The sequence below is a fragment of the Caretta caretta genome, chromosome 14 (genome assembly GCF_965140235.1).
Source record: "Caretta caretta isolate rCarCar2 chromosome 14, rCarCar1.hap1, whole genome shotgun sequence".
Taxonomy (NCBI): domain Eukaryota; kingdom Metazoa; phylum Chordata; order Testudines; family Cheloniidae; genus Caretta; species Caretta caretta.
In genome coordinates this window covers 25,486,051-25,507,331 of record NC_134219.1, presented here as the reverse complement: position 1 = coordinate 25,507,331, position 21,281 = coordinate 25,486,051, and the positions used below count along the sequence as shown (strand labels likewise).

At 43.5% G+C, this 21,281-nt stretch overlaps 1 protein-coding gene across 2 annotated transcripts in view; it reads left to right on the top strand.

The window, feature by feature from the left end:
• DNAH9 (dynein axonemal heavy chain 9) overlaps positions 1-21,281 on the top strand; it is a 402,358-nt gene that overhangs the window by 21,825 nt on the left and 359,252 nt on the right. For both annotated transcript variants that reach the window (XM_075119375.1, XM_048817608.2), the window contains 6 exons: positions 834-1,001; positions 6,705-6,821; positions 8,080-8,230; positions 15,349-15,463; positions 18,540-18,608; positions 20,992-21,118. In XM_075119375.1, coding sequence (XP_074975476.1) covers positions 834-1,001; positions 6,705-6,821; positions 8,080-8,230; positions 15,349-15,463; positions 18,540-18,608; positions 20,992-21,118 — 747 coding nt within the window. The remainder of the gene's footprint in view (positions 1-833; positions 1,002-6,704; positions 6,822-8,079; positions 8,231-15,348; positions 15,464-18,539; positions 18,609-20,991; positions 21,119-21,281) is intronic.

The following is a 21,281-nucleotide window of genomic DNA, read 5'->3' as shown; positions in this document are numbered from 1 at the left end:
AGCAGTCTGCACCTAGCTGCTTTTGAAAATCCCACAAATGTGCACTTTTCGGTGCTAAATACCTTTGAAAATCTGGTCCTAGGTGGCTAAATTGCTTCTTATCTGCATCTCTTCCCCTAGTTTCTGAATTGCTTCACGGCTTAGGTGGGAGTTAGACGCTGGATGCCCACAGGGAGGCAGCAGGGCAAATACTCAGAGGCAGGGACATAGGCGCTAGGGAACATTTACTGCAGGGTCTTGGGCGCCGAGTGAGTTTAGGCACCTGGAGGGTTTGGTGGCAGTTTTGTGCATGGCACTAGTCCCCAAAACAGGTTTGTAGGTGTCTAACTCCCTTTGTGCACCCAGGCCTTAGACATTTTTGAAAATTTTGCCAAAGACTTAATAGTTTTCCCTGGGATACTCCACTAGATATTCTCCCACCCCCTCTATGACATGTTGCTATGTATCTCATTACCCTCCCTCTGGCTAATCTTCAGCCCAAGACTGACTTCACAATTTGCAGAATCCCTGAGAAGAAATTGGAAAGGACTAAACTGTTCCTTGAGTTGCCTCCCCGTGCATCAGCACCGGTGGAGAGGGAATAGATGCTTCCAGCTCTAGCAGCAGGGCTGGAGAAGGAGAAGATATGCCCAGCCCATGAGATGCACGGCTTGTGCTATAGCCAGCCCTATGTCAGTCCATATCCGGCACTAAGCACATGCTGATCACTTATAAAATGTCCCTGTAGCTGTCCACATGGTTTCACAGTGTGATTGTGCCTCCTTGTTGTGAGAGCTGCTGTCATCTTCTTTTGTCAACATCTTAACTTGTTCCTCTGTTGATTGACTCTGAAGGATTTCCTAGCAACAGCCTTGGACATAATGAAGCTGGAAAAGCTAGAGTTTAGTGGGATAAGAGGAAAGGCGCTGAGCCAGCGGGTCCTGAGCATGTATGAAGAGTTCCAGGAGGTGTACAAAGTACTTTCAGACCGAAGCTATGACTGTCTCGACACAAACAACGTGGTAGGTGGTACTGGACTCTAGGAGAACTAAATGTGTATAAATGCTTTCAAAGAAGCATGTTCTTTCTAGATAAATCCCAAATCCACTTGAAATTCTCTAGCTTTGTTTCCAGGCTCTTCCTACCTCAGTGCATCATTTCCTGATTTTTTTCTCCCCTAGATTGAAAGGTGCTTTTAGCCCCTGGCAGGTTGCATGAGAAGGCTGTCTTCTAAATTGGGTTCCCAGAGGTTACAGTGGGTACGTTTTTACACGCATATAACAGAACTGTGGTTAGATGGCTGACCGTGTGTGTGTGTTCTGTCTGCGTGCTGTACTGACTTTGGCCAGATAGCCCATACAGCAGGCTCCGATCAAACTGCCCAATAACCACAGACTCTGTTTGTAGCGAAGGCACTTGTTCAGGTTTATTGTCAACGAAGCACGGTTCTAATGTCCTGGCTCAATGGTTACAGGTACACTGACACATGTATGCCCGTTGCAATGGACTAGCTTAGTTAATGGTGGAACTTTCCATTATCCCCTAGGTCAGCCAAAGATACTCCCTTTGAGATATCTTTTTATACATTAATACAAACAAGTTACATACTGCTCCTCTGACATAGCCAGTTACCACCCGTTACCTTGTACATCTTTATCCATCAAACTGGCATCCTGACCTTATCTTGAGGATGGGTCAGTGTGTTCCTGTTCTCTTTAGGGAATAAAGAAAAGGAGTACTTGTGGCACCTTAGAGACTAACCAATTTATTTGAGCATGAGCTTTCGTGAGCTACAGCTCACTTAGAATCATAGAATCATAGAATATAAGGGTTGGAAGGGACCCCAGAAGGTCATCTAGTCCAACCCCCTGCTCGAAGCAGGACCAATTCCCAGTTAAATCATCCCAGCCAGGGCTTTGTCAAGCCTGACCTTAAAAACCTCTAAGGACGGAGATTCTACCACCTCCCTAGGTAACGCATTCCAGTGTTTCACCACCCTCTTAGTGAAAAAGTTTTTCCTAATATCCAATCTAAACCTCCCCCACTGCAGCTTGAGACCATTACTCCTCGTTCTGTCATCTGCTACCATTGAGAACAGTCTAGAGCCATCCTCTTTGGAACCCCCTTTCAGGTAGTTGAAAGCAGCTATCAAATCCCCCCTCATTCTTCTCTTCTGCAGGCTAAACAATCCCAGCTCCCTCAGCCTCTCCTCATAACTCATGTGTTCCAGACCTCTAATCATTTTTGTTGCCCTTCGCTGGACTCTCTCCAATTTATCCACATCCTTCTTGTAGTGTGGGGCCCAAAACTGGACACAGTACTCCAGATGAGGCCTCACCAATGTCGAATAGAGGGGAACGATCACGTCCCTCGATCTGTTCGCTATGCCCCTACTTTACATCCCAAAATGCCATTGGCCTTCTTGGCAACAAGGGCACACTGCTGACTCATATCCAGCTTCTCATCCACTGTCACCCCTAGGTCCTTTTCCGCAGAACTGCTGCCTAGCCATTCGGTCCCTAGTCTGTAGCTGTGCATTGGGTTCTTCCGTCCTAAGTGCAGGACCCTGCACTTATCCTTATTGAACCTCATCAGATTTCTTTTGGCCCAATCCTCCAATTTGTCTAGGTCCTTCTGTATCCTATCCCTCCCCTCCAGCGTATCTACCACTCCTCCCAGTTTAGTATCATCCGCAAATTTGCTGAGAGTGCAATCCACACCATCCTCCAGATCATTTATGAAGATATTGAACAAAACCGGCCCCAGGACCGACCCTTGGGGCACTCCACTTGATACCGGCTGCCAACTAGACATGGAGCCATTGATAACTACCCGTTGAGCCCGACAATCTAGCCAGCTTTCTACCCACCTTATAGTGCATTCTTCCAGCCCATACTTCCTTAACTTGCTGACAAGAATACTGTGGGAGACCGTGTCAAAAGCTTTGCTAAAGTCAAGAAACAATACATCCACTGCTTTCCCTTCATCCACAGAACCAGTAATCTCATCATAAAAGGCGATTAGATTAGTCAGGCATGACCTTCCCTTGGTGAATCCATGCTGGCTGTTCCTGATCACTTTCCTCTCATGCAAGTGCTTCAGGATTGATTCTTTGAGGACCTGCTCCATGATTTTTCCAGGGACTGAGGTGAGGCTGACTGGCCTGTAGTTCCCAGAATCCTCCTTCTTCCCTTTTTTAAAGATTGGCACTACATTAGCCTTTTTCCAGTCATCCGGGACTTCCCCCGTTCGCCACGAGTTTTCAAAGATAATGGCCAATGGCTCTGCAATCACAGCCGCCAATTCCTTCAGCACTCTTGGATGCAACTCGTCCGGCCCCATGGACTTGTGCACGTCCAGCTTTTCTAAATAGTCCCTAACCACCTCTATCTCCACAGAGGGCTGGCCATCTCTTCCCCATTTTGCGATGCCCAGCGCAGCAGTCTGGGAGCTGACCTTGTTAGTGAAAACAGAGGCAAAAAAAGCATTGAGTACATTAGCTTTTTCCACATCCTCTGTCACTAGGTTGCCTCCCTCATTCAGTAAGGGGCCCACACTTTCCTTGGCTTTCTTCTTGTTGCCAACATACCTGAAGAAACCCTTCTTGTTACTCTTGACATCTCTGGCTAGCTGCAGCTCTAGCTCTAGCTTCATCGGATGCATTCGAAATATGCATGCTCAAATAAATTGGTTAGTCTCTTAGGTGCCACAAGTACTCCTTTTCTTTTTGCGAATACAGACTAACACGGCTGTTACTCTGAAACCTATCTTTAGGGAATGTGTTTGTACCATTCTTGGTATGGGGTGTTCTGGTACTACCCTTCTGGAATGTGTTTGCATGAGTGCTCTGTGCCTAGCACCTTTTAGGCATGTGTGTTTTTTGCAATATCAACGCTGTTTTTGCCAGATTCTGTGAGCAGGGCCTGCCTCTTGCTCACAACCTGATTTTGCTTTATATTAGCAAAGTTTTGACCACTACTTTAGCCCAGGCCTCAGTCCTCACACCAGGGCTCTGATACAAGGGCTTATGTTTCAGGGTCTCTTTCTACTATAAGAATAACTGGAAATATTCCAAATATTCTCCAGGTAATGGATCTAACACACAGATCTTGGTGCTCACAGACCATCCTGATTCCTAAGGCTCATGCCAGTATTTGCTTGGGCATGCTGTTTTATTTTAAAGTTTATTTGGAGACTTTATACCATGGGCACTAAACTCAGTAGCCTACTGTCAACTTTTCAATAAGAAAGCCAGAGTGGGAATTACATTTCCTGAGGGATCTGCTGCCCATGGTTATATATCATGCAAAGGGAACTCCTGATTTCTCTTACTTCCATCATTCACCTCATCCTGCAATTGCAGTCATGATGGTGTCTTCACTGACTGGTTTGCTTGTCCATTGCAGCTAGTTAGCAGCGCACTCTAGCCCAGGAGCACCCACAGAAAGAAAATTAGTGGATGCTTAGCACCTGCTGGCAGCCAGCTCCTCCCCTTCCCCCCAGCGCCTGCTGCAATCAGCTGTTCAGTGGTGTGCAGGAGGTGCTGCGGGAAGGAGGAGGATTGAGGCTGGGGCGCACCCGGGGGAAGGGGTGGAACTGGATGGGAAGAGGCAGGGTGGAGGCGGGAAGAGGTGGGGTGGGGGCATAGGGGAAGGGGTGGAGTGGGGGCGGAACCTGGGAAGAGCAGGGGTTGAGCACCCTCAGGGCAAGGAGGAAGCAGGCACCTGTGGTGCTTTTCATTAGTAGATCTCAAAGCAGGTCGCAGGTGGTTTGGGACGTTAGAGGTTAAAACCTTAAACTCCACCTGGAAACCAAAAGGCAGCCAGTGCTGATCCTGAAGCAGGGGTGCCATGTGCTGTCAGGGACATGCACTGCTTAATGAGCAAGTAGCTGCATTCTATGCCAGCTTCAGTCACCAAGCTGATTTAAGCTACAGGTGCACATGGAGCATACTGCATAGCCTAACCTCGAGGTGATACAGGCTTAGATCACAGTAACAAAAGTCCTCCAAGATTCCATATGCCCCCCATCTCATGCACTGCAGAAGCTGGATAGCACATAGTGAAGAAGGAAGGAAGGGAAGGGATGGCTGACCTGAACGAGGCAACGGGTATGTGTGTGGGCAATCTACACATTGAACAATGAGGATAAAAATACCTTGGGTATCTGCTTCTTTCACTGCTCACTGAAGGAGGCATGGGTCCTGTGGAAACTACACTGTGTGCTCATGTATTTAAAGACTGCGTCATGCATATGCACAAAGGGCAGAATTAAGCTTGCACAGGCCACCTTGCAGATGTCATTTTTTTATTGTTCAGTGCCTCAGTGAGCTTGATATTCTTTTGACATGAAGAAAAAAGAAAAGGAGTACTTGTGGCACCTTAGAGACTAACCAATTTATTTGAGCATGAGCTTTCGTGAGCTACAGCTCACTTCACTTCATGTAGCTCACGAAAGCTCATGCTCAAATAAATTGGTTAGTCTCTAAGGTGCCACAAGTACTCCTTTTCTTTTTGCGAATACAGACTAACACGGCTGTTACTCTGAAACCTGTCTTTTGACATGGTTATTGTATGGAATTATATTTATTTCTTGTACTGTGATATACGTATATAATGGTGCATTACAGACAAGTTAAAATAACTGTTCCCTTCCCTGAGTATTAGTAATTGGAACTGTCCAATTTGGGGATGGGGCCAACGAGGTAATAGAAGGACTCCCCTCCAGTCACTGGCTGTGTCTTGCCATCTGCAGTCCACAGCAGTGGAATCCCTGTGGTATGTCTAACATCTGTGCTGGCTGTCAGGGTTTTACTATTGAGCTCAGCTGTCAGACTGATATTGTTCCAGACAGTTCTTACTTAGGGAAGTAGGTCACAAAAGTGGCTGCTAGGATCAGAAATCTGCCTCTTGAAGAGGCTGGCTTTAGATCCTGTTCTCCCCTGCCTGTCACGGGATTTTCTGAACCACGGTTGTTAATGAATCAGCTATGGTCCCTTCACAGCTGTGCCAGCCACGAGCCAGTGCTGTTAGGGAATCTAGAGAAAATCTAAGACCCAAAATTCCAGGACCTTGCTGATGCTGGCTAAGAAGTTTTGTCCAGGTTAAGAAGCCTGAAATCTGATTGGCAGGTTTGCCAAGTGCCTGTGATTCTTTGTGTGGTTCAAAATTATTTTACCTTTTTAAAAAAACCAACAACCTAGTTTTCTCTCTCAAACTTCAAAGCATTTATTAAAATTGATGCATGAAGAATGGGTTGAAAGATAATGGCATTGCCTCAACATGGTCCCATTTACAGTAAACTTGTGATCAGAGCCACAACATGAATTTGGTTTAAAAGTATGTCTGCTTTTTAATGCAAAAGGTGCATTTGCAAGATTTCTGATCTAGAGATGTGACTTATGATACACTCCCCAAAATAAACATTTTTACAGTTTGCATGGCTGAAAAATAACATCATTCAAGTCATGAAGGTGCACAGACAAATGGGCTTGAAGATACTTAGGGCGAGATCCTCAGCTGGGGTAAAATCATGATGCTGTATTGAAGTTAGTGAAGCTTCACTGATTTACACCTGCTGAGGATCTGCCTCTTACAGGGAACTGCCCTTTCCTGCTCTTGGCGTGGGGAAAGGAGTGGGGGACAGTGTCCAAAGCAGGGTGATTCTTGTCAAGAATGGTGTTCCTCACTCTAACATTGTATGCTTGATGTGCCCCATTTCCTTAGGAGTTCGAACATGATGTCTCTGACTTTAAGCAGAAAGTGGAAGATATGGACAGAAGGCTGGGGACTATTTTCAGCCAGGCTTTTGATGATGCAGCTGGCTTGGAGCATGCCTTCAAGGTCTGTGATTCTTGCCAAAGAAATGAAGCTCTTTTTGTACAGGTACCCCGTCCTCCCCCAAACAAACTACATGTCCCATAGCTGTGTTCTGACAGTGCCATGTTCAGGACATGCAGACTGCTTTTCTAAATGCAAAGCATTTCTCTAGCTAAAATAGACCGTTTAGTTTCCTGTCTGTTGCTTTGTTTGTGAAGGGTTAATAAGGTGACAGCTTGGATGCCCAGGGAGATGCATTGCGTGTTTGTGCTGCTATACAAGCCAACAGAGCAGAGATTCCCACACTGCAGCCTGTGGGCTAGCATTGGTCTGCAGAGCGCTTGCTTGTGGTGCATGAAGAGTTGTCTAGCTCTCCTCCCTGTTTGAAGCTGCTTGTTTTGGTTTCCAGGCTTCTCATCTCTGAGGAGAGGAAACAGGAGTTACCTTCAGGGACTAGAACTGCCAGTGGCTTCCAGGGACTGGAACAGTTGGGGTAGAAAGGAAATAAGGAGCCAGGCAGCCATTTCAGGGCAGAGTGGCAGGCGAGGACCAGCTGGAGAAGTAGAGGCAGAGAGAGGAACAGAAGAGTTGAGAGATGAACTGGGAAGGGAGCTAGTCCACAAGACACTCCTTCTCTCAGCCCTGGGGCTGACAGAACAATGGCAAAACATTTGGTGAGCAAGTTCAAAAGGTCAATGTTGGTCCCATTTAGCAGGTGTCCAAATGGACCCATTTTTCATTTTTAAGACTATTTCATGAAATGATTTTATTGATGTTTTTATGGTTCCTGAAATGTGGTGTACACAAAAAAACCAAGGTTTTGTTAAATAAAAATCTTTTGTTTATGAAAAAACAGGGTTTTCAGTGAGTGAAAATTGTCATTAATGATTTCACTAACATTTTGATAAAAAAGTTGATAACAAATGTTGTGAAAAATGGAAAGTGTCAACTTTTTTGGGGGGGGTGAAAAATTTTTGTTCGGGGAAAAAAAGCTGTTTTTCTATGAAAATAGTTTTCATTTGACAAATTTTGACCAGCTCTGATCATTGCGATGCACTGCATATTGTGGAGAAAGCTTGAGAAATGCTTGTGAACGAGAGATGGGACTTTATGGAAAAATGAGTGTGATCAGTGCAGATTTTTCTTTTTCAAAACCATCCCTTATTGAATACAGTATTGAGAGTTCATGGCCTTTAAAGAGGTTCATAGGAACCAGAGGCTGCTGGAGAAGCTGGGGCTGTGATTTTTTTTCCTTTTCTTTTCCGTTTGTTCCTCTCCCTAGTTACTGGACATATTTGGGAGCCTTCTGGAACGGCCAGTGATAGCTGCAAGTGCCTCTGACAAATATCCTCGGCTTATCACCATGTTTGACGGAGACCTGGATGATGCTAAATTGATCTACTTGAGGCATATTCAGGAGGAGATGGAGCTAGGTTCGTGTTAGTAATTGTGCAAAATTATTTGACCAGAAACAACAGCAGAGCAATCAAGATGATTTGAATTGATTTTTATCAAGATATAAATCTGATTTTTTAAAGAAGATTATTTACTTAAATCAGTTTTACAAATCCTCAAACTAATTTGAAAATATGTACTAGTGTGGTTTTAGATTAAAATATATAATTTTTATAATTAAAATTGTGAATGCAGGTTTTTAAACTAATTTATTTCAATTTCACTACATTAGAGCATTTTACAGATTGCCATAGACAAAGAAGAAAATATTGAAAAGATTAACATTGTTTTGCTACAAACTCTTACCAAATGTAATTTTTCCCCCCCACCTATCATTCCCTTTTACTCTTAAACATGAGCACTCTTAAAATTATAAATTATTCTTTGTGTGATAAATGTACTTAATCTTATAGTTACTCAAATATTAATATTAAATAATTTAAAATAAATATTTGAAATAACTATTCAGTTCCCTTATAATAATACAAAATACATGTGTACACCTGTAGTTAATAATCTTATGAACAACAGAGTATTTGCTAGCAGAGTCTAATCTGTGAGCTGTGATTGGTCTGAGTTCTGGGGGAGTGAAAGGACGCCCCAATCAGATGTAGAAGTAAGGTTAACATTTCAGCTAGGTAGAATACTCTCCTGTATGTTCTCAGAAATTAAAAACAATAGTTCTTTCCCTCACTTGATACTTTTCCAGAATATTCTGCATGCAACCAAAACCATAAACTACAAAAAGGTTAAACTTCTTAGTAGAAAAAGCCTGTGTGTAAGATCTGAAATTCTGCTAATAATTAGGAAACTCTAAATAAAGCAACAAGAGCATTAAAGCTGATCAGGGAATGATTGCTGAAAAATATTTGATCAGAAAAATGAAAACCCCAAAACCAAAAAAATCATAGAAATGTGGGACTGGAAGGAATCTTGAGAAGTTCTCATATCCACCTGAGGCAGGACAAAGTAAACTTAGACTGCCCCTGACAGGTGTTTGTCCAACCTGTTCTTAAAAACCTCCAATGATGGGGACTCCACAACCGCTCTTGGAAACCTGTTCCAGAGCTTAACTACGCTTAGAGTTAGAAAGTTTTTCCTAATATCTAACCTAAATCTCCCTTACTATAGACTAAGTCCATTGCTTCTTGTCCTACCTTCAGTGGACATGGAGGACAATTGAGCACTGTCCTCTTTAGAATAGCCCTTAACATATTTCAAGACTTATCAGTTCCCCCCTCAGTATTCTTTTCTCAAGACTAAACATGCCCAGTTTTTTAAACCTTTCCTCAGAGTTCAGGTTTTCTAAACCTTTGATCATTTTTGTTGTTCTCCTCTGGACTCTTTCCTATTTGTCCACATCTTTCCTTAAGTGTGGTGGCCAGAGCTGCATACAGTACCCCAGCTGATGCTTCACCAATACCAAGTAGAGTGGGACAGTTACTTCCCATGTTTTGAATACAACACTCGTGTTAATACACCCCGAATGATCTTAGCCTTTTTGGCAACTGCATCACATTGTTGGCTTGCATTCAATTGTGATCCACTCTAATCCCCAGATCTTTTTCTGCAGTATTAGTCAGTTATTCTCCATTTTGTAGTTGTGGATTTGATTTATCCTTTCTAAGTGAAATACTTTGCACTTATCTTTATTGAATTTCATCTTGTTGATTTCAGACTAATTCTCCAATTTGTCGAGGTTATTTTGAATTCTAATCCTGTCCTCCAAAGAATTTACAGTCCCTCCCAGCTAAGTGACATCTGCAAATTTTATAACATATTCCCCACTCCATTAGCCATGGCATTAATGAAATTTGTGAATAGTACCGAACTCAGGACTGACCCTTGTGGGACCCCACTAGATGCACACTCCCGGTTTCACAGCAAACCACTGATAAGTACACTTTGAGTGCAGTCTTTCAACCAGTTGTGCACTCACCTTATAGTTATTTCCTCTAGACCACACTTCCCTAGTGTGCTTATGAGAATGTCATGTGGGACAGTGTGAAAAGCCTTGCTAAAATCATGATATATCATATCTACTGCTTCCCTTATATCAACCAGGCTGGTAACACTGTCAAAGAAGAGAATTCAGTTGGTTTGTCATGATTTGTTCTTGACATCTGTATTTGCTGTTCCTTATAATCTCTAGATGTTTATGCATTGATGGTTTAATATTTTTTCCAGTATCTTTCCAGGTATCATAGTTAGGCTGACTAATCTATCATTCCCTGGTCCTCTTTGTTCCTCTTGTCAAAGATAGGTACCGTGTTTCCCCTTCTCCAATCCTCTGAGACCCCAACCGTCCTCTTTAAGTTCTTGAAGATAATTGCTAATGGTTCCAAGATTGCTTCAGCTAGATCCTCAAGTATCCGAGGGTGAATTTCATCAGGCCCTGCCAACTTGAATACCTTTAACTTATCTAAATAGTCTTTAACCTGTTCTTACCCTGTTTTGACTTGTGTTCCTTCCCCCTTGTTGTTTGTGGTGGGTGAGGGCCTCCTTGAGTCCCAGCCAGATGATGATTTGGGCTGCTTACACAAGGGCTTCTTCAAACATGACAAATAAAAAGGTTCCTTTCCCTCTCCCTCCTCTGGAAGAAGGAGAATCAGAATAAAAGAAAAAGACAAAGGTCATCAGACTCTTTGGCAATCTTTTGGTCATCCCTTTGGGGCTTGGCTTACCTGCAGGCTCTAGAGTCATTGATCAGGGTTAGGGTCTGCTTCCAGGTTCTCCTTTTGGTAACCCCTGCTTGGTACCTGGTCAGTGCAGTCTCAGGGATGGCAGGGTTTGTGACTGTCTTCCTCTTTGCTGATCTGTCCCTGTAGTCAGCTGTCTCTGAAGCACAGCAACGTTCCCCTAGTGTGTGGCAGGCTTTCCCATTTCAGCCTCCCTCCCTCCTGGCAGAGTAAGCCATACAGGTGTGTCCGGTTAGTGCTGGGCTGAGCCCATAAGAACTCACTTGCCTCTTGTTGACTAGAGTGAGGGTGTGGCCCCTCCCATTGTTAATATTAATTGTGTTGGGTATTTGGTCATCATTAAACTTTTTAGTGAAGACAATGAAGCAAAATAGGCATTAAACACCTCAGCCTTCTTGATGTCATCTGTTATTAGCTCTCCTTCCTGCTAAGTAGTGGACCTACACTTTCCTTTAACTTTCTTTGCTCCTAATGTATTTAAAGAACATCATCTTATTGCCTTTTATGTCTTTTGCTTGGTGTAACTCATTTTGCACGTTAGCCTTTCTGATTTTTTCTTACACGCTTGTGCTGTTCTTGTGTTCTCCTCCTTAGCAATTACCGCACGTTTCCATTTTGTGTAGGATTTGTTTTTGATTTTCAGATCATTAAAGAGCACCTGATGGAGCCATAATGGCCTCTTACTATTCTTACTAACTTTCCTTTGCATCGGGATAGTCTGCAGTTGTGCCTTTAATATTGTCACCTTGAGAACCTACTAGGTCTCCTGAATTCCTTTTCCCCTTAGATTTTCTTCCCATGGGACCTTACACAGTAGTTCACTGAGTTTGTTAAAGTCTTCTTTTTTTAATTTGTTCTGCTGTTCTCACCCTTTCCTTAGATTCATGAAATCTGTCATTTCATGATCACTTTCACCCAAGGCCTTCCACCTTCAGATTTACAACCAATTCTTCCCTGTTGGTCAGAATCAAATCTAAAATATCTGTTCCCCTGGTTATTTCCTCCACTTTTTGAAACAAAAACTTGTCCCTAATACATTCCAAGGATTTATGGGACATTTTGCTGTATCCCTTTATAGCAATATTCCAGTCAAGAGACCTTTCCCACCAAATCTCTGTGTGACACCAATTACATAATAATTTAGCTTATATATTAATACTTCCAGTTCTTTCTGATTATTCTCCTTACTTCTTGCATGTGTGTTCAATTGCTGAAAGTTTTTGATGAAAGCAAAAATGTTTTGGTAAAAAAAATTGTTTTGTCAAAAAGTCATTTTCCATTGCAAAAATGTTTCAGTGGACATTTTTTGACCAACTCTGAAAAGCATCACTTTATCAGCCAAGGCCTACAAAATGAGAAGAAATTAAAGAACGAGCAACATATAAATAAAAATCTAATTGAAATAAAAAAAATGGATTCAAATTGTTTTAAAAGTCAGATTCTTTTTTAAATCATGGGTTTTTTTAATCCACTTTACCTGAAATTGAAATTGGGATTGATGACACGTGCTTAGTTTTACATCCAACTAACCTGTGAGAGGAAGGAGTTTCTCCCATCACCACATGCTCATGTAACTGCCTCTCCTAGTTAATGGGACTTGCATGTCTGAACAGAGAGACTTGTACGCTGCCTGGATATGCGTTTCCAGCATTTCCCCTGAAACTTGTAAATGCAAAGTGCATTAGCAGAAATCATAGAATCATAGAATATCAGGGTTGGAAGGGACCTCAGGAGGTCATCTAGTCCAACCCTCTGCTCAAAGGAGGACCAATCCCCAACTAAATCATCCCAGCCAGGGCTTTGTCAAGCCTGACCTTAAAAACTCCTAAGGAAGGAGATTCTACCACCTCCCTAGGTGACGCATTCCAGTGTTTCACCACCCTCCTAGTGAAAAAGTTTTTCCTAATATCCAACCTAAACCTCCCGCACTGCAACTTGAGACCATTACTCCTTGTTCTGTCATCTGCTACCACTGAGAACAGTCTAGATCCATCCTCTTTGGAACCCCCTTTCAGGTAGTTGAAAGCAGCTATCAAATCCCCCCTCATTCTTCTCTTCCGCAGACTAAACAATCCCAGTTCCCTCAACCTCTCCTCATAAGTGAAGTGTTCCAGTCCCCTAATAATTTTTGTTGCCCTCCGCTGCAAGTTTTCTAATTTTTCCACATCCTCCTTGTAGTGTGGGGCCCAAAACTGGACACAGTACTCCAGATGAGGCCTCACCAATGTCGAATAGAGGGGAACGATCACGTCCCTTGATCTGCTGGCTATGCCCCTACTTATAAGTATCCCAAAATGCCATTGGCCTTCTTGGCAACAAGGGCACACTGTTGACTCATACCCAGCTTCTCGTCCACTGTAACCCCTAGATCCTTTTCTGCAGAACTGCTGCCTAGCCATTCGGTCCCTAGTCTGTAGCGGTGCATTGGATTCTTCCATCCTAAGTGCAGGATTCTGCACTTGTCCTTGTTGAACCTCATCAGATTTCTTTTGGCCCAATCCTCTAATTTGTCTAGGTCCCTCTGTATCCTATCCCTACCCTCCAGCGTCTCTACCTCTCCTCCCAGTTTAGTGTCATCTGCAAACTTGCTGAGGATGCAATCCACACCATCCTCCAGATCATTAATGAAGATATTGAACAAAACCAGCCTGAGGACCGACCCTTGGGGCACTCTTCTTGATACCAGCTGCCAACTAGACATGGAGCCATTGATCACTACCTGTTGAGCCCAACAATCTAGCCAACTTTCTATCCACCTTATAGTCCATTCATCCAGCCCATACTTCTTTAACTTGCTGGCAAGAATACTGTGGGAGACCGTGTCAAAAGCTTTGGTGAAGTCAAGGAACAACATGTCCACCGCTTTCCCCTCATCCACAGAGCCAGTTATCTTGTCATAGAAAGCAATTAGGTTAGTCAGGCATGACTTGCCCTTGGTGAATCCATGCTGACTGTTCCCGATCACTTTCCTCTCCTCTAAGTGCTTCCGAATTGATTCTTTGAGGACCTTGAGGATGATTTTTCCAGGGACTGAGGTGAGGCTGACTGGCCGGTAGTTCTCAGGATCCTCCTTCTTCCCTTTTTAAAAGATGGGCACTACATTCGCCTTTTTCCAGTCGTTCGGGACTTCCCCCGATCGCCATGAGTTTTACTGTTCATTTACTCAGTCCATGAACACTGACACAGGATGGAAGAGACAGGCTCCTATCAGATTGTCAGAATCAAAGACTAGCTATTTGAATGATACCCAGATCACACCACCTTCAGGGAATGAACCTGGACCTCAGGATTTTAAAGTATGAGCTTCTAGTTCCTGAGTTAAAGAAGCAGGCTTTGTAACTCAGCTGCTGAAACTGACTCACGACCCTTTCTATATATGGGTTGACACTAGACGGGGACCATGATCCACATTGTGTCAGTGTGGGCTGTGCTATATTGGTGCTACAGTTACTTTGTTTTATTCTGCTTTTAATGCTCTGTGGTTTGAAAATGTTTATGGCTTAAAATATTTTAATCTGAAGTAAACAAATATAAAGGTGTGCGAGTTAGAAGCACTGTGTATTTTTACACTGTGTCCTTGCCACTCCTAGTTTGATCATTGCAAAGATGTAATAAATCATCCTAAACATTTTGAAAGAGTCAGACGAAAAAGGTTATTTGGCACTAGGTTAAATATGTGGGGTGAAAGCCTGACTTGTTTGAAGTAAACAGCAAAACTCTCGTTGATGTTAATGGGACCAGGACATCACTGGCCGTGTTTGCTTTGCAAGTTGTTCTAAGTCAGTAGAAATATTTTGTTGAATTGTGTAAAAGATGTGATCATTCTCAGCTCTGTGCTGCTCTTGCTCTGCATGCACAGCTCCCAGCAACACCACTGCTGTTATTGCGTCCTGACTGATGGCACAACGAGGTCCCCAGGCCCTGGCAAGTTTTGCAGATTTCTTAGTCTGGAGCGCAGTGATTCTGCAAATCAGGGGATCAGGCAGCCCATTTAATCAAAGATAGTATGTTCCATGAGGCACTAGTGTAACACAGAATCACAGCATGCCATTAACTTGCCTTGCCAGATACCACTGCAATTCTTTCAGGACCTGTTGAGTTTGCTGTGAGGCATTGTTCCCAAAGTCATTAATGACTCACAAAGCAGAGCAAAGAGATTGAGACAGACATTGACTGGGATCCCCCATCAAGTAGGCAGTTAAAGCCTGCCTTTGCTCCAGGATTGTATTATGATTCCAAAATGCTGGGTTCGAAGAGAAATCCTAGGAAATCAGGGGGACGTTAAATAGACATGTTATCATCAGTGGGATCTCTGCTGTTGGGGATGATATACTGTGCAGTGCTGTGTAGTAAATACCTTCAAATCCTCACTTTAAGTTACATTTGTCTTCATTCAGGCTACCCCTCCGTGCACAGGAACATGTCCTTGGTAGCTGGGGCTTTGCGCTGGGCTCAGGAGCTGAGAGACCGGATCCAGGTCCCATTCAGTCATTTTAGGCACATCACACATCCGTGCGTATCTTTATCACAGATAAGTTATTGTTTTAACTATCTCGATCCCTTTTCTCAATTAATCTGAATTTCATCCCGTGTTGACTATTGTATTCTAGTTTGAGCTAAAAATCCTTTTTTAGCCAGAAAGGTAAAGTGTGTTTGTCATGGAGAAGTAATTACAATTGTGTTTTCAGCTTTCCTGAAATCATTTTTTAATAAGTTCCTTAATTGGGTTGGTTGTAAAATGATTAAGAGGCACAGTGGGTAGATGCACAGGGCTTATCAGCTTTCAAACATAGGTTTAGGTTCGAAGTGAAGGAGTTATTGGACCTTTTCCCCACCACTATACAATCCTGCATAGATAGTCTCTGCTCAAGAGGAGCCCAGGACTAGAACAATAGGGATGCTTCAGGTTGTGATTAAGGCACCTTGGCAGAGCTGTGAAGGGAAAGGGGTTTTGCACTGCTGCAGCAGGGACAGCTGTAGTACTAGACCGAGCAGCATTGGCAGAATTGTGTGGAGTTTCCAGGTTTGAAATAGGAAGGGGGCTAAGGGTCAGGATTGAAGTGCATTGGCAGAGGTCAGTGGGGGTGCTGCTTGTCCACAAATGAGAAGGATTGAAAACAATTGCACCCTCCATTAAGGGGCAAACCTGGAAGATATTGAAATTTTTTTCCATCAGAACATTTCTTTTTTTGTTATTTATGGGTCATCTAGTAAAAACAGTCCCCACATACTGGCTGCTTTCATCTCTTACTGGCCTGAGACTGGTTGTAGGCACACCTGATAAAGCCATAGGAAGCAGAAAGCAACTAAGCAAAGGAGTTTGATGGTTTTGGTTCATGACGGTTGAAAGAACTCCATTGGCATTACCTTGGAGCGTGGGGTGACTCTGGCTGCTGGTTCTTGCTAGAAGGGATTATAAACTGTGATGAGTCTGCATTTTTGAAACAGTCCTCTAATAAGACATTCCCTTTGCTCTGTCCAGTGTTTTGCTATCAATAGCCTGTGTGCTGCAATCCTAACTATACTACTAGTTTGTAGTAATAAAGACATTAACAGGGTGAGAATGGAAGCCCATACCCACTGCCCCATACACATAACCCAAATCCATTGCATTCCCTGGAAGCTTTCACAGCAAATGCTATACACCGTGAAGAAAGGCCAGATCTGCATTTTATACAGATTCTGTTCACTCCATTAGGCTCAGCTAATAACCTGCCCTCCAGCTGTAGGTGAGAGGCTGCTGTAGCAGACGTGCAGCTTGTAAGGTAAAATAAAAATAAAAAGGGAAGATGAGGACTGACTAGCTCAGGGCATTTGTGGTGGGGTGAGGAAGCCTTGTTCAGATCTGGCCCTGACATATGTGAATATTTTTCTGGGAAGGTGACTGCACAGTGATCTGTGTGAAGGAGTTCTGGGCCTTACTTACAGCTGGTCCAAAACTTTTGTTTGGCAGACACTGGCCTTTCAACTCAATGCAAATTTCTGTGAAAAAAATATTGGTTTTTGTGAAAAAATTTCAGATTTTCATCAAAAAACCAAAGCCCCTCACATTTTTTGATGATAAACCTGAACATTTGTAAAGAAAAAAAAATTCCATCTGAATTCAGTCACTAGCCATTCCTTTACAGCACAGCACTGGACTGGTACCCTCAGGCTCTCTACATTAGAGAGCATTTGCATGGACACCACATGAAACACATCACGCCTATGCTTCCAGCGTGTCACAGGTGTGTCCAGTGCAATAGCTGTATGACATGCCTGAGCCCTCAGTGGTTCACTTTAAGGCATTGCAATGCTAGTTCTTGTGTAAGGGAAGCACAGGCACTGTAGTTGTACAAAGTCTGCCCAGTGCAATCCCACAGTGCTCTAGGCCACCGTCCTGAGGGCTTGGAACACGGGCTCTATCACAGGTCAATCTGCCTTCCTCAGAGCCCCCTACGCAGTCCTCTCAGTCTCAGCTTTGCCCAGACCCCACCTGTTCCCCCACAATCCCAAAGGGAGAGTCAGGACACAGGCAGCTGCTCCTGAGCTCCGTTTTCTCCCCTCTCGTGACTGCTGAGGAGTTGAGGTTGGGGTTTACATCCAGGGTACAATCAAAGGTTTTTTAAAGGCTGAAGGCAGCTGATCAGGCCATTTGCAAGCCATCGATGCTTCAGTCTGACACTTGGGACATTTTACGTAGCATTTAACTTTTTTGGTTCTCTCTAGTTTAACAAAATAGCTTGATTTTCAAACTTTACATGGATTTAAATAAGACTAAAACATGGACAAAGGTGAATTAAAAAGTCCCAACTGTAAAGACTTATGTACTAAACCTGCTATTGCTTGGTACAGTAATCCAGGCATTACAAAGAGAGTACAGCTGTGGGGGTGCTCTGCAAAACTCTCAGCCACCAAAAATGCAGATGAAGAAATGGGAATGCTGGAGCTCTCTCCTACATTGCACAGGGCAATCCAAGCTGGGGACGTGAAGAGTCTGCAATCCGTCCAAGCTCTGCTGGGCAAAGAGAGGCTAGGAGAGTCAAAGAGCTATGGCACTCATGAGCTCCATAAGGCAGTGGCATCTGGGGGGAGGTAGGGTAATTGCCACGCTCAATAGCGCTGCACTAAGGCTAGGTAGAAGGGGAGAACCGGGGAATGGGGGAATTGCAGAATTGCAATGCTGGGAGCCCCCAAGTGTCATATTGGCCATGTGGGGTATTTAAAAAAAAAAAAAAAAAGTGATGAACCTTACATTAAGAATGGCACGGGTCTTGCACTTAAACCTGAGCCGTTAGCAGTATAAAAACATTTAAGAGAAGGCAGATAAATCATCTGTGATTATTATTTGTATTACTGTAGCACCTAGAGACCCCTGTCAAAACCCAGGGCCCTGTTATGCAGAACAAAGACAATCCCTGCCCTGAAGAGTTCAAATACACTTAGATTTAATCTTAAATGAAAGCACATGTATAGAATCTAAAACTCCAGGATTGTTAAAATGGCACCTGCCCATGGCATGAAATGCTTTCAGAAAAATGTGTTTGAAACAAGGAGGTAATCTACAGTTTCCATCCATTGTGTAACAATACCTCTGTTCCACTGATAGTTGCCTGGAGTCCCCTGAAGGAAAAAGAATGATACAGAAGTACAAAGACATGGTACAGTTGCTAGAAAGGTAAGTCTGTTCACTTAGCCCTATCTTATATAAGGGTTTGATTCAGCTGCACATCACAGGAGTATCCAAAGGTTCCTGTTGACTCCCGTGGGCGTTGGAGCAGAGCCCTAGCTTCCAGCCAATCTGTTACTTTGTAGCTTGCATTAAGCACTTGTAGTCTCTAAATCAGATGCCTTTGGTTTTGTTTTTCTGTGATTAGAAGCACTGTATTATTTTGTTCTGCATTGGCTTGTTTTCCAGAGGTTTTCACTTGGCAGGTGTGTATCACAGAATCTCTTTCTGATGTTAATCAGCTAATGAGAAATAAAGGGCTGGCCTCCTTGGAGTATCTCTCCTGATACAGACTTATTAGAAGAGCTGGCTCTTAAATGGATGATGAAAAGGGTAGACGTTTTAATTACAACGTGAAATCAATGTGGTGAAGAATCTCTATAAAAGACCCTTCAGGACGGATCCGGAGTGTGGATCTCTTGACAATGTTTCCCAGCACAGCTCTGCCATGGTAGCACTATTGAGTGCACACCAGTGTACAGGCAGCAAACATTATGTTCTCCTCTTAGACACTCAACTAGGACTAGAAATTCATCCATGTGGAAAAACATCCTCTTACCGGCTTCCCAAAACTCGGAATACCTTGTGGTTTTGCCCCAGTTGTGGAGTAATTCCCACAAAAATTAATATTAACTATTATGGGTAAAAACCTGCCATTTTCCATCAAAAATTATGACTTTTCATGTGGGGTAAGTATATGAAGATTTGCTGTTTGTTACTGGGGTGAAATTTCACCATTCAGGAATGTGTTAATTGGCAATGCAATTAACTGAGAATCCAGCCTTGGCCGAATTAAGAAGTTCTCAATAGTGGAAAGCTCATTCCATCAAGGTGCCACCCACCATGCTCCAAGCTTCTAGGCCAAACCTCGGTTTGGTGGTGAAAGGAGGAGGAAGAAACTTTTTGACTGTGCCCCGTATAGAATTACAACCCCTTTGATGTCTTGGGAATGCTGCAGGAGTCTCCTTGGTGCCAGGGAGCATGTGCGGTACAGCCTAGCAGAAGCTGAAGTGCTGCTATAAACTTTCAGTAGGTGAGCAAACTCCACATACACAAATGATGAGACTGTATGGCGTATAATTAGGCATAATCTAGATAGCTGCTTTTCACTGTCCCCATGAAACCCTGTCTGACTTCAGGACTACCAGAACGAGGAGTAATGGTCTCAAGTTGCAGTGGGGGAGGTTTAGATTGGATATTAGGAAAAACTTTTTCACTAAGAGGGTGGTGAAACACTGGAATGCGTTACCTAGGGAGGTGGTAGAATCTCCTTCCTTAGAGGTTTTTAAGGTCAGGCTTGACAAAGCCCTGGCTGGGATGATTTAACTGGGAATTGGTCCTGCTTCGAGCAGGGGGTTGGACTAGATGACCTTCTGGGGTCCCTTCCAACCCTGATATTCTATGATTCTACCAGCCTGCCAGATTTCAGTGTCCTCCTCCTAACAGCTGAAGGGCTAGAAATGTTCAAATAATGGTTCAACAGTGCCAGCTGTCATGACACGGGATAGAACTCTCAGAACAGTCCAGGATCCTAAGTCCCCATTTCAAAAGCAACTTAAACGTTTAGGAACCTAAGTCCCATTGGTTTCAAAGAAACTTAGCATACGGCTACACTCTGAGCGGGGGATGTGATTCCCAGCTCAAAGAGACATACCAGCATATGCTAAAATAGCAGTGTAGCCATGGCTGGGCGAGTGGTGGGAGGGGTTAGCTGTTTGCATGCCTACCTAGTGCTTCTGATGGGATTGTATGCAGGGAGGATAGCTCCTCCCACCGTTCATGCCCTCATGGCTACTCTGCTGTTTTCGCTCATTCAGAACTACTGCACGTATGTCAATTTGAGCTGAGAATTATACCCCCAGCTCAAAGTGTAGACATACCCATAGGCTCCTAAGTGCCCCAGAGCCAGATTTTCACAGGTGCCTAAAGATGTAGATAGGCACCTAGTGGGATTGTCAACAATGACATTGATGGTAGTTAAACACACAACATCTTTAGGCATTTTTGAAAATCCCACCAGGCACCGATCTGCAGCTTTTGGGGACCAAACACCTTTGAAAATCTGTTGGTGTGGCACTTTTGAAAATGAGACTTAGTCTCCTAAATCACTCAGGTGCTTTTGAATATCTTACCTGAAATCTTTGACTTTCTGATTTGCATTTTCCCAGTTTCCTCATGCATGTATTTGCAGGTTTGGTCTTTGTGGAGGTGCTGTGGGATATTTTTTCTTAAAATTCATTCATATTTCTGAGTTGTGAAGTAGGTTTATCTTTCATTCAGACCTGCCTCTTTGGCTGACTGGCAGATGCCTGATGAACATTGTCTCTGGCAGGTATCAGGAGAAGCTCTATAAGGATTGGTCCCAGACAGTGTCTGAAAAATCACAGTATAATCTCACCCGGCCAGTTATAAGACGAGATCCAGAGACCAAGCTGATCACAGTCAATTTTGATCTGCAGGTAAAATATGAAGATAATTAATCTCACTGCAAGACTTACTGCACATTGCACCCTGTCACGTGACTGTATTTCACTGGGGCTACCCTGGGTTCAAGAAGATGCATTGGACCCACTCTGCTAAAAGTGCATTCCCAGCACCATGCAGCATCTTCCCTGACAGACA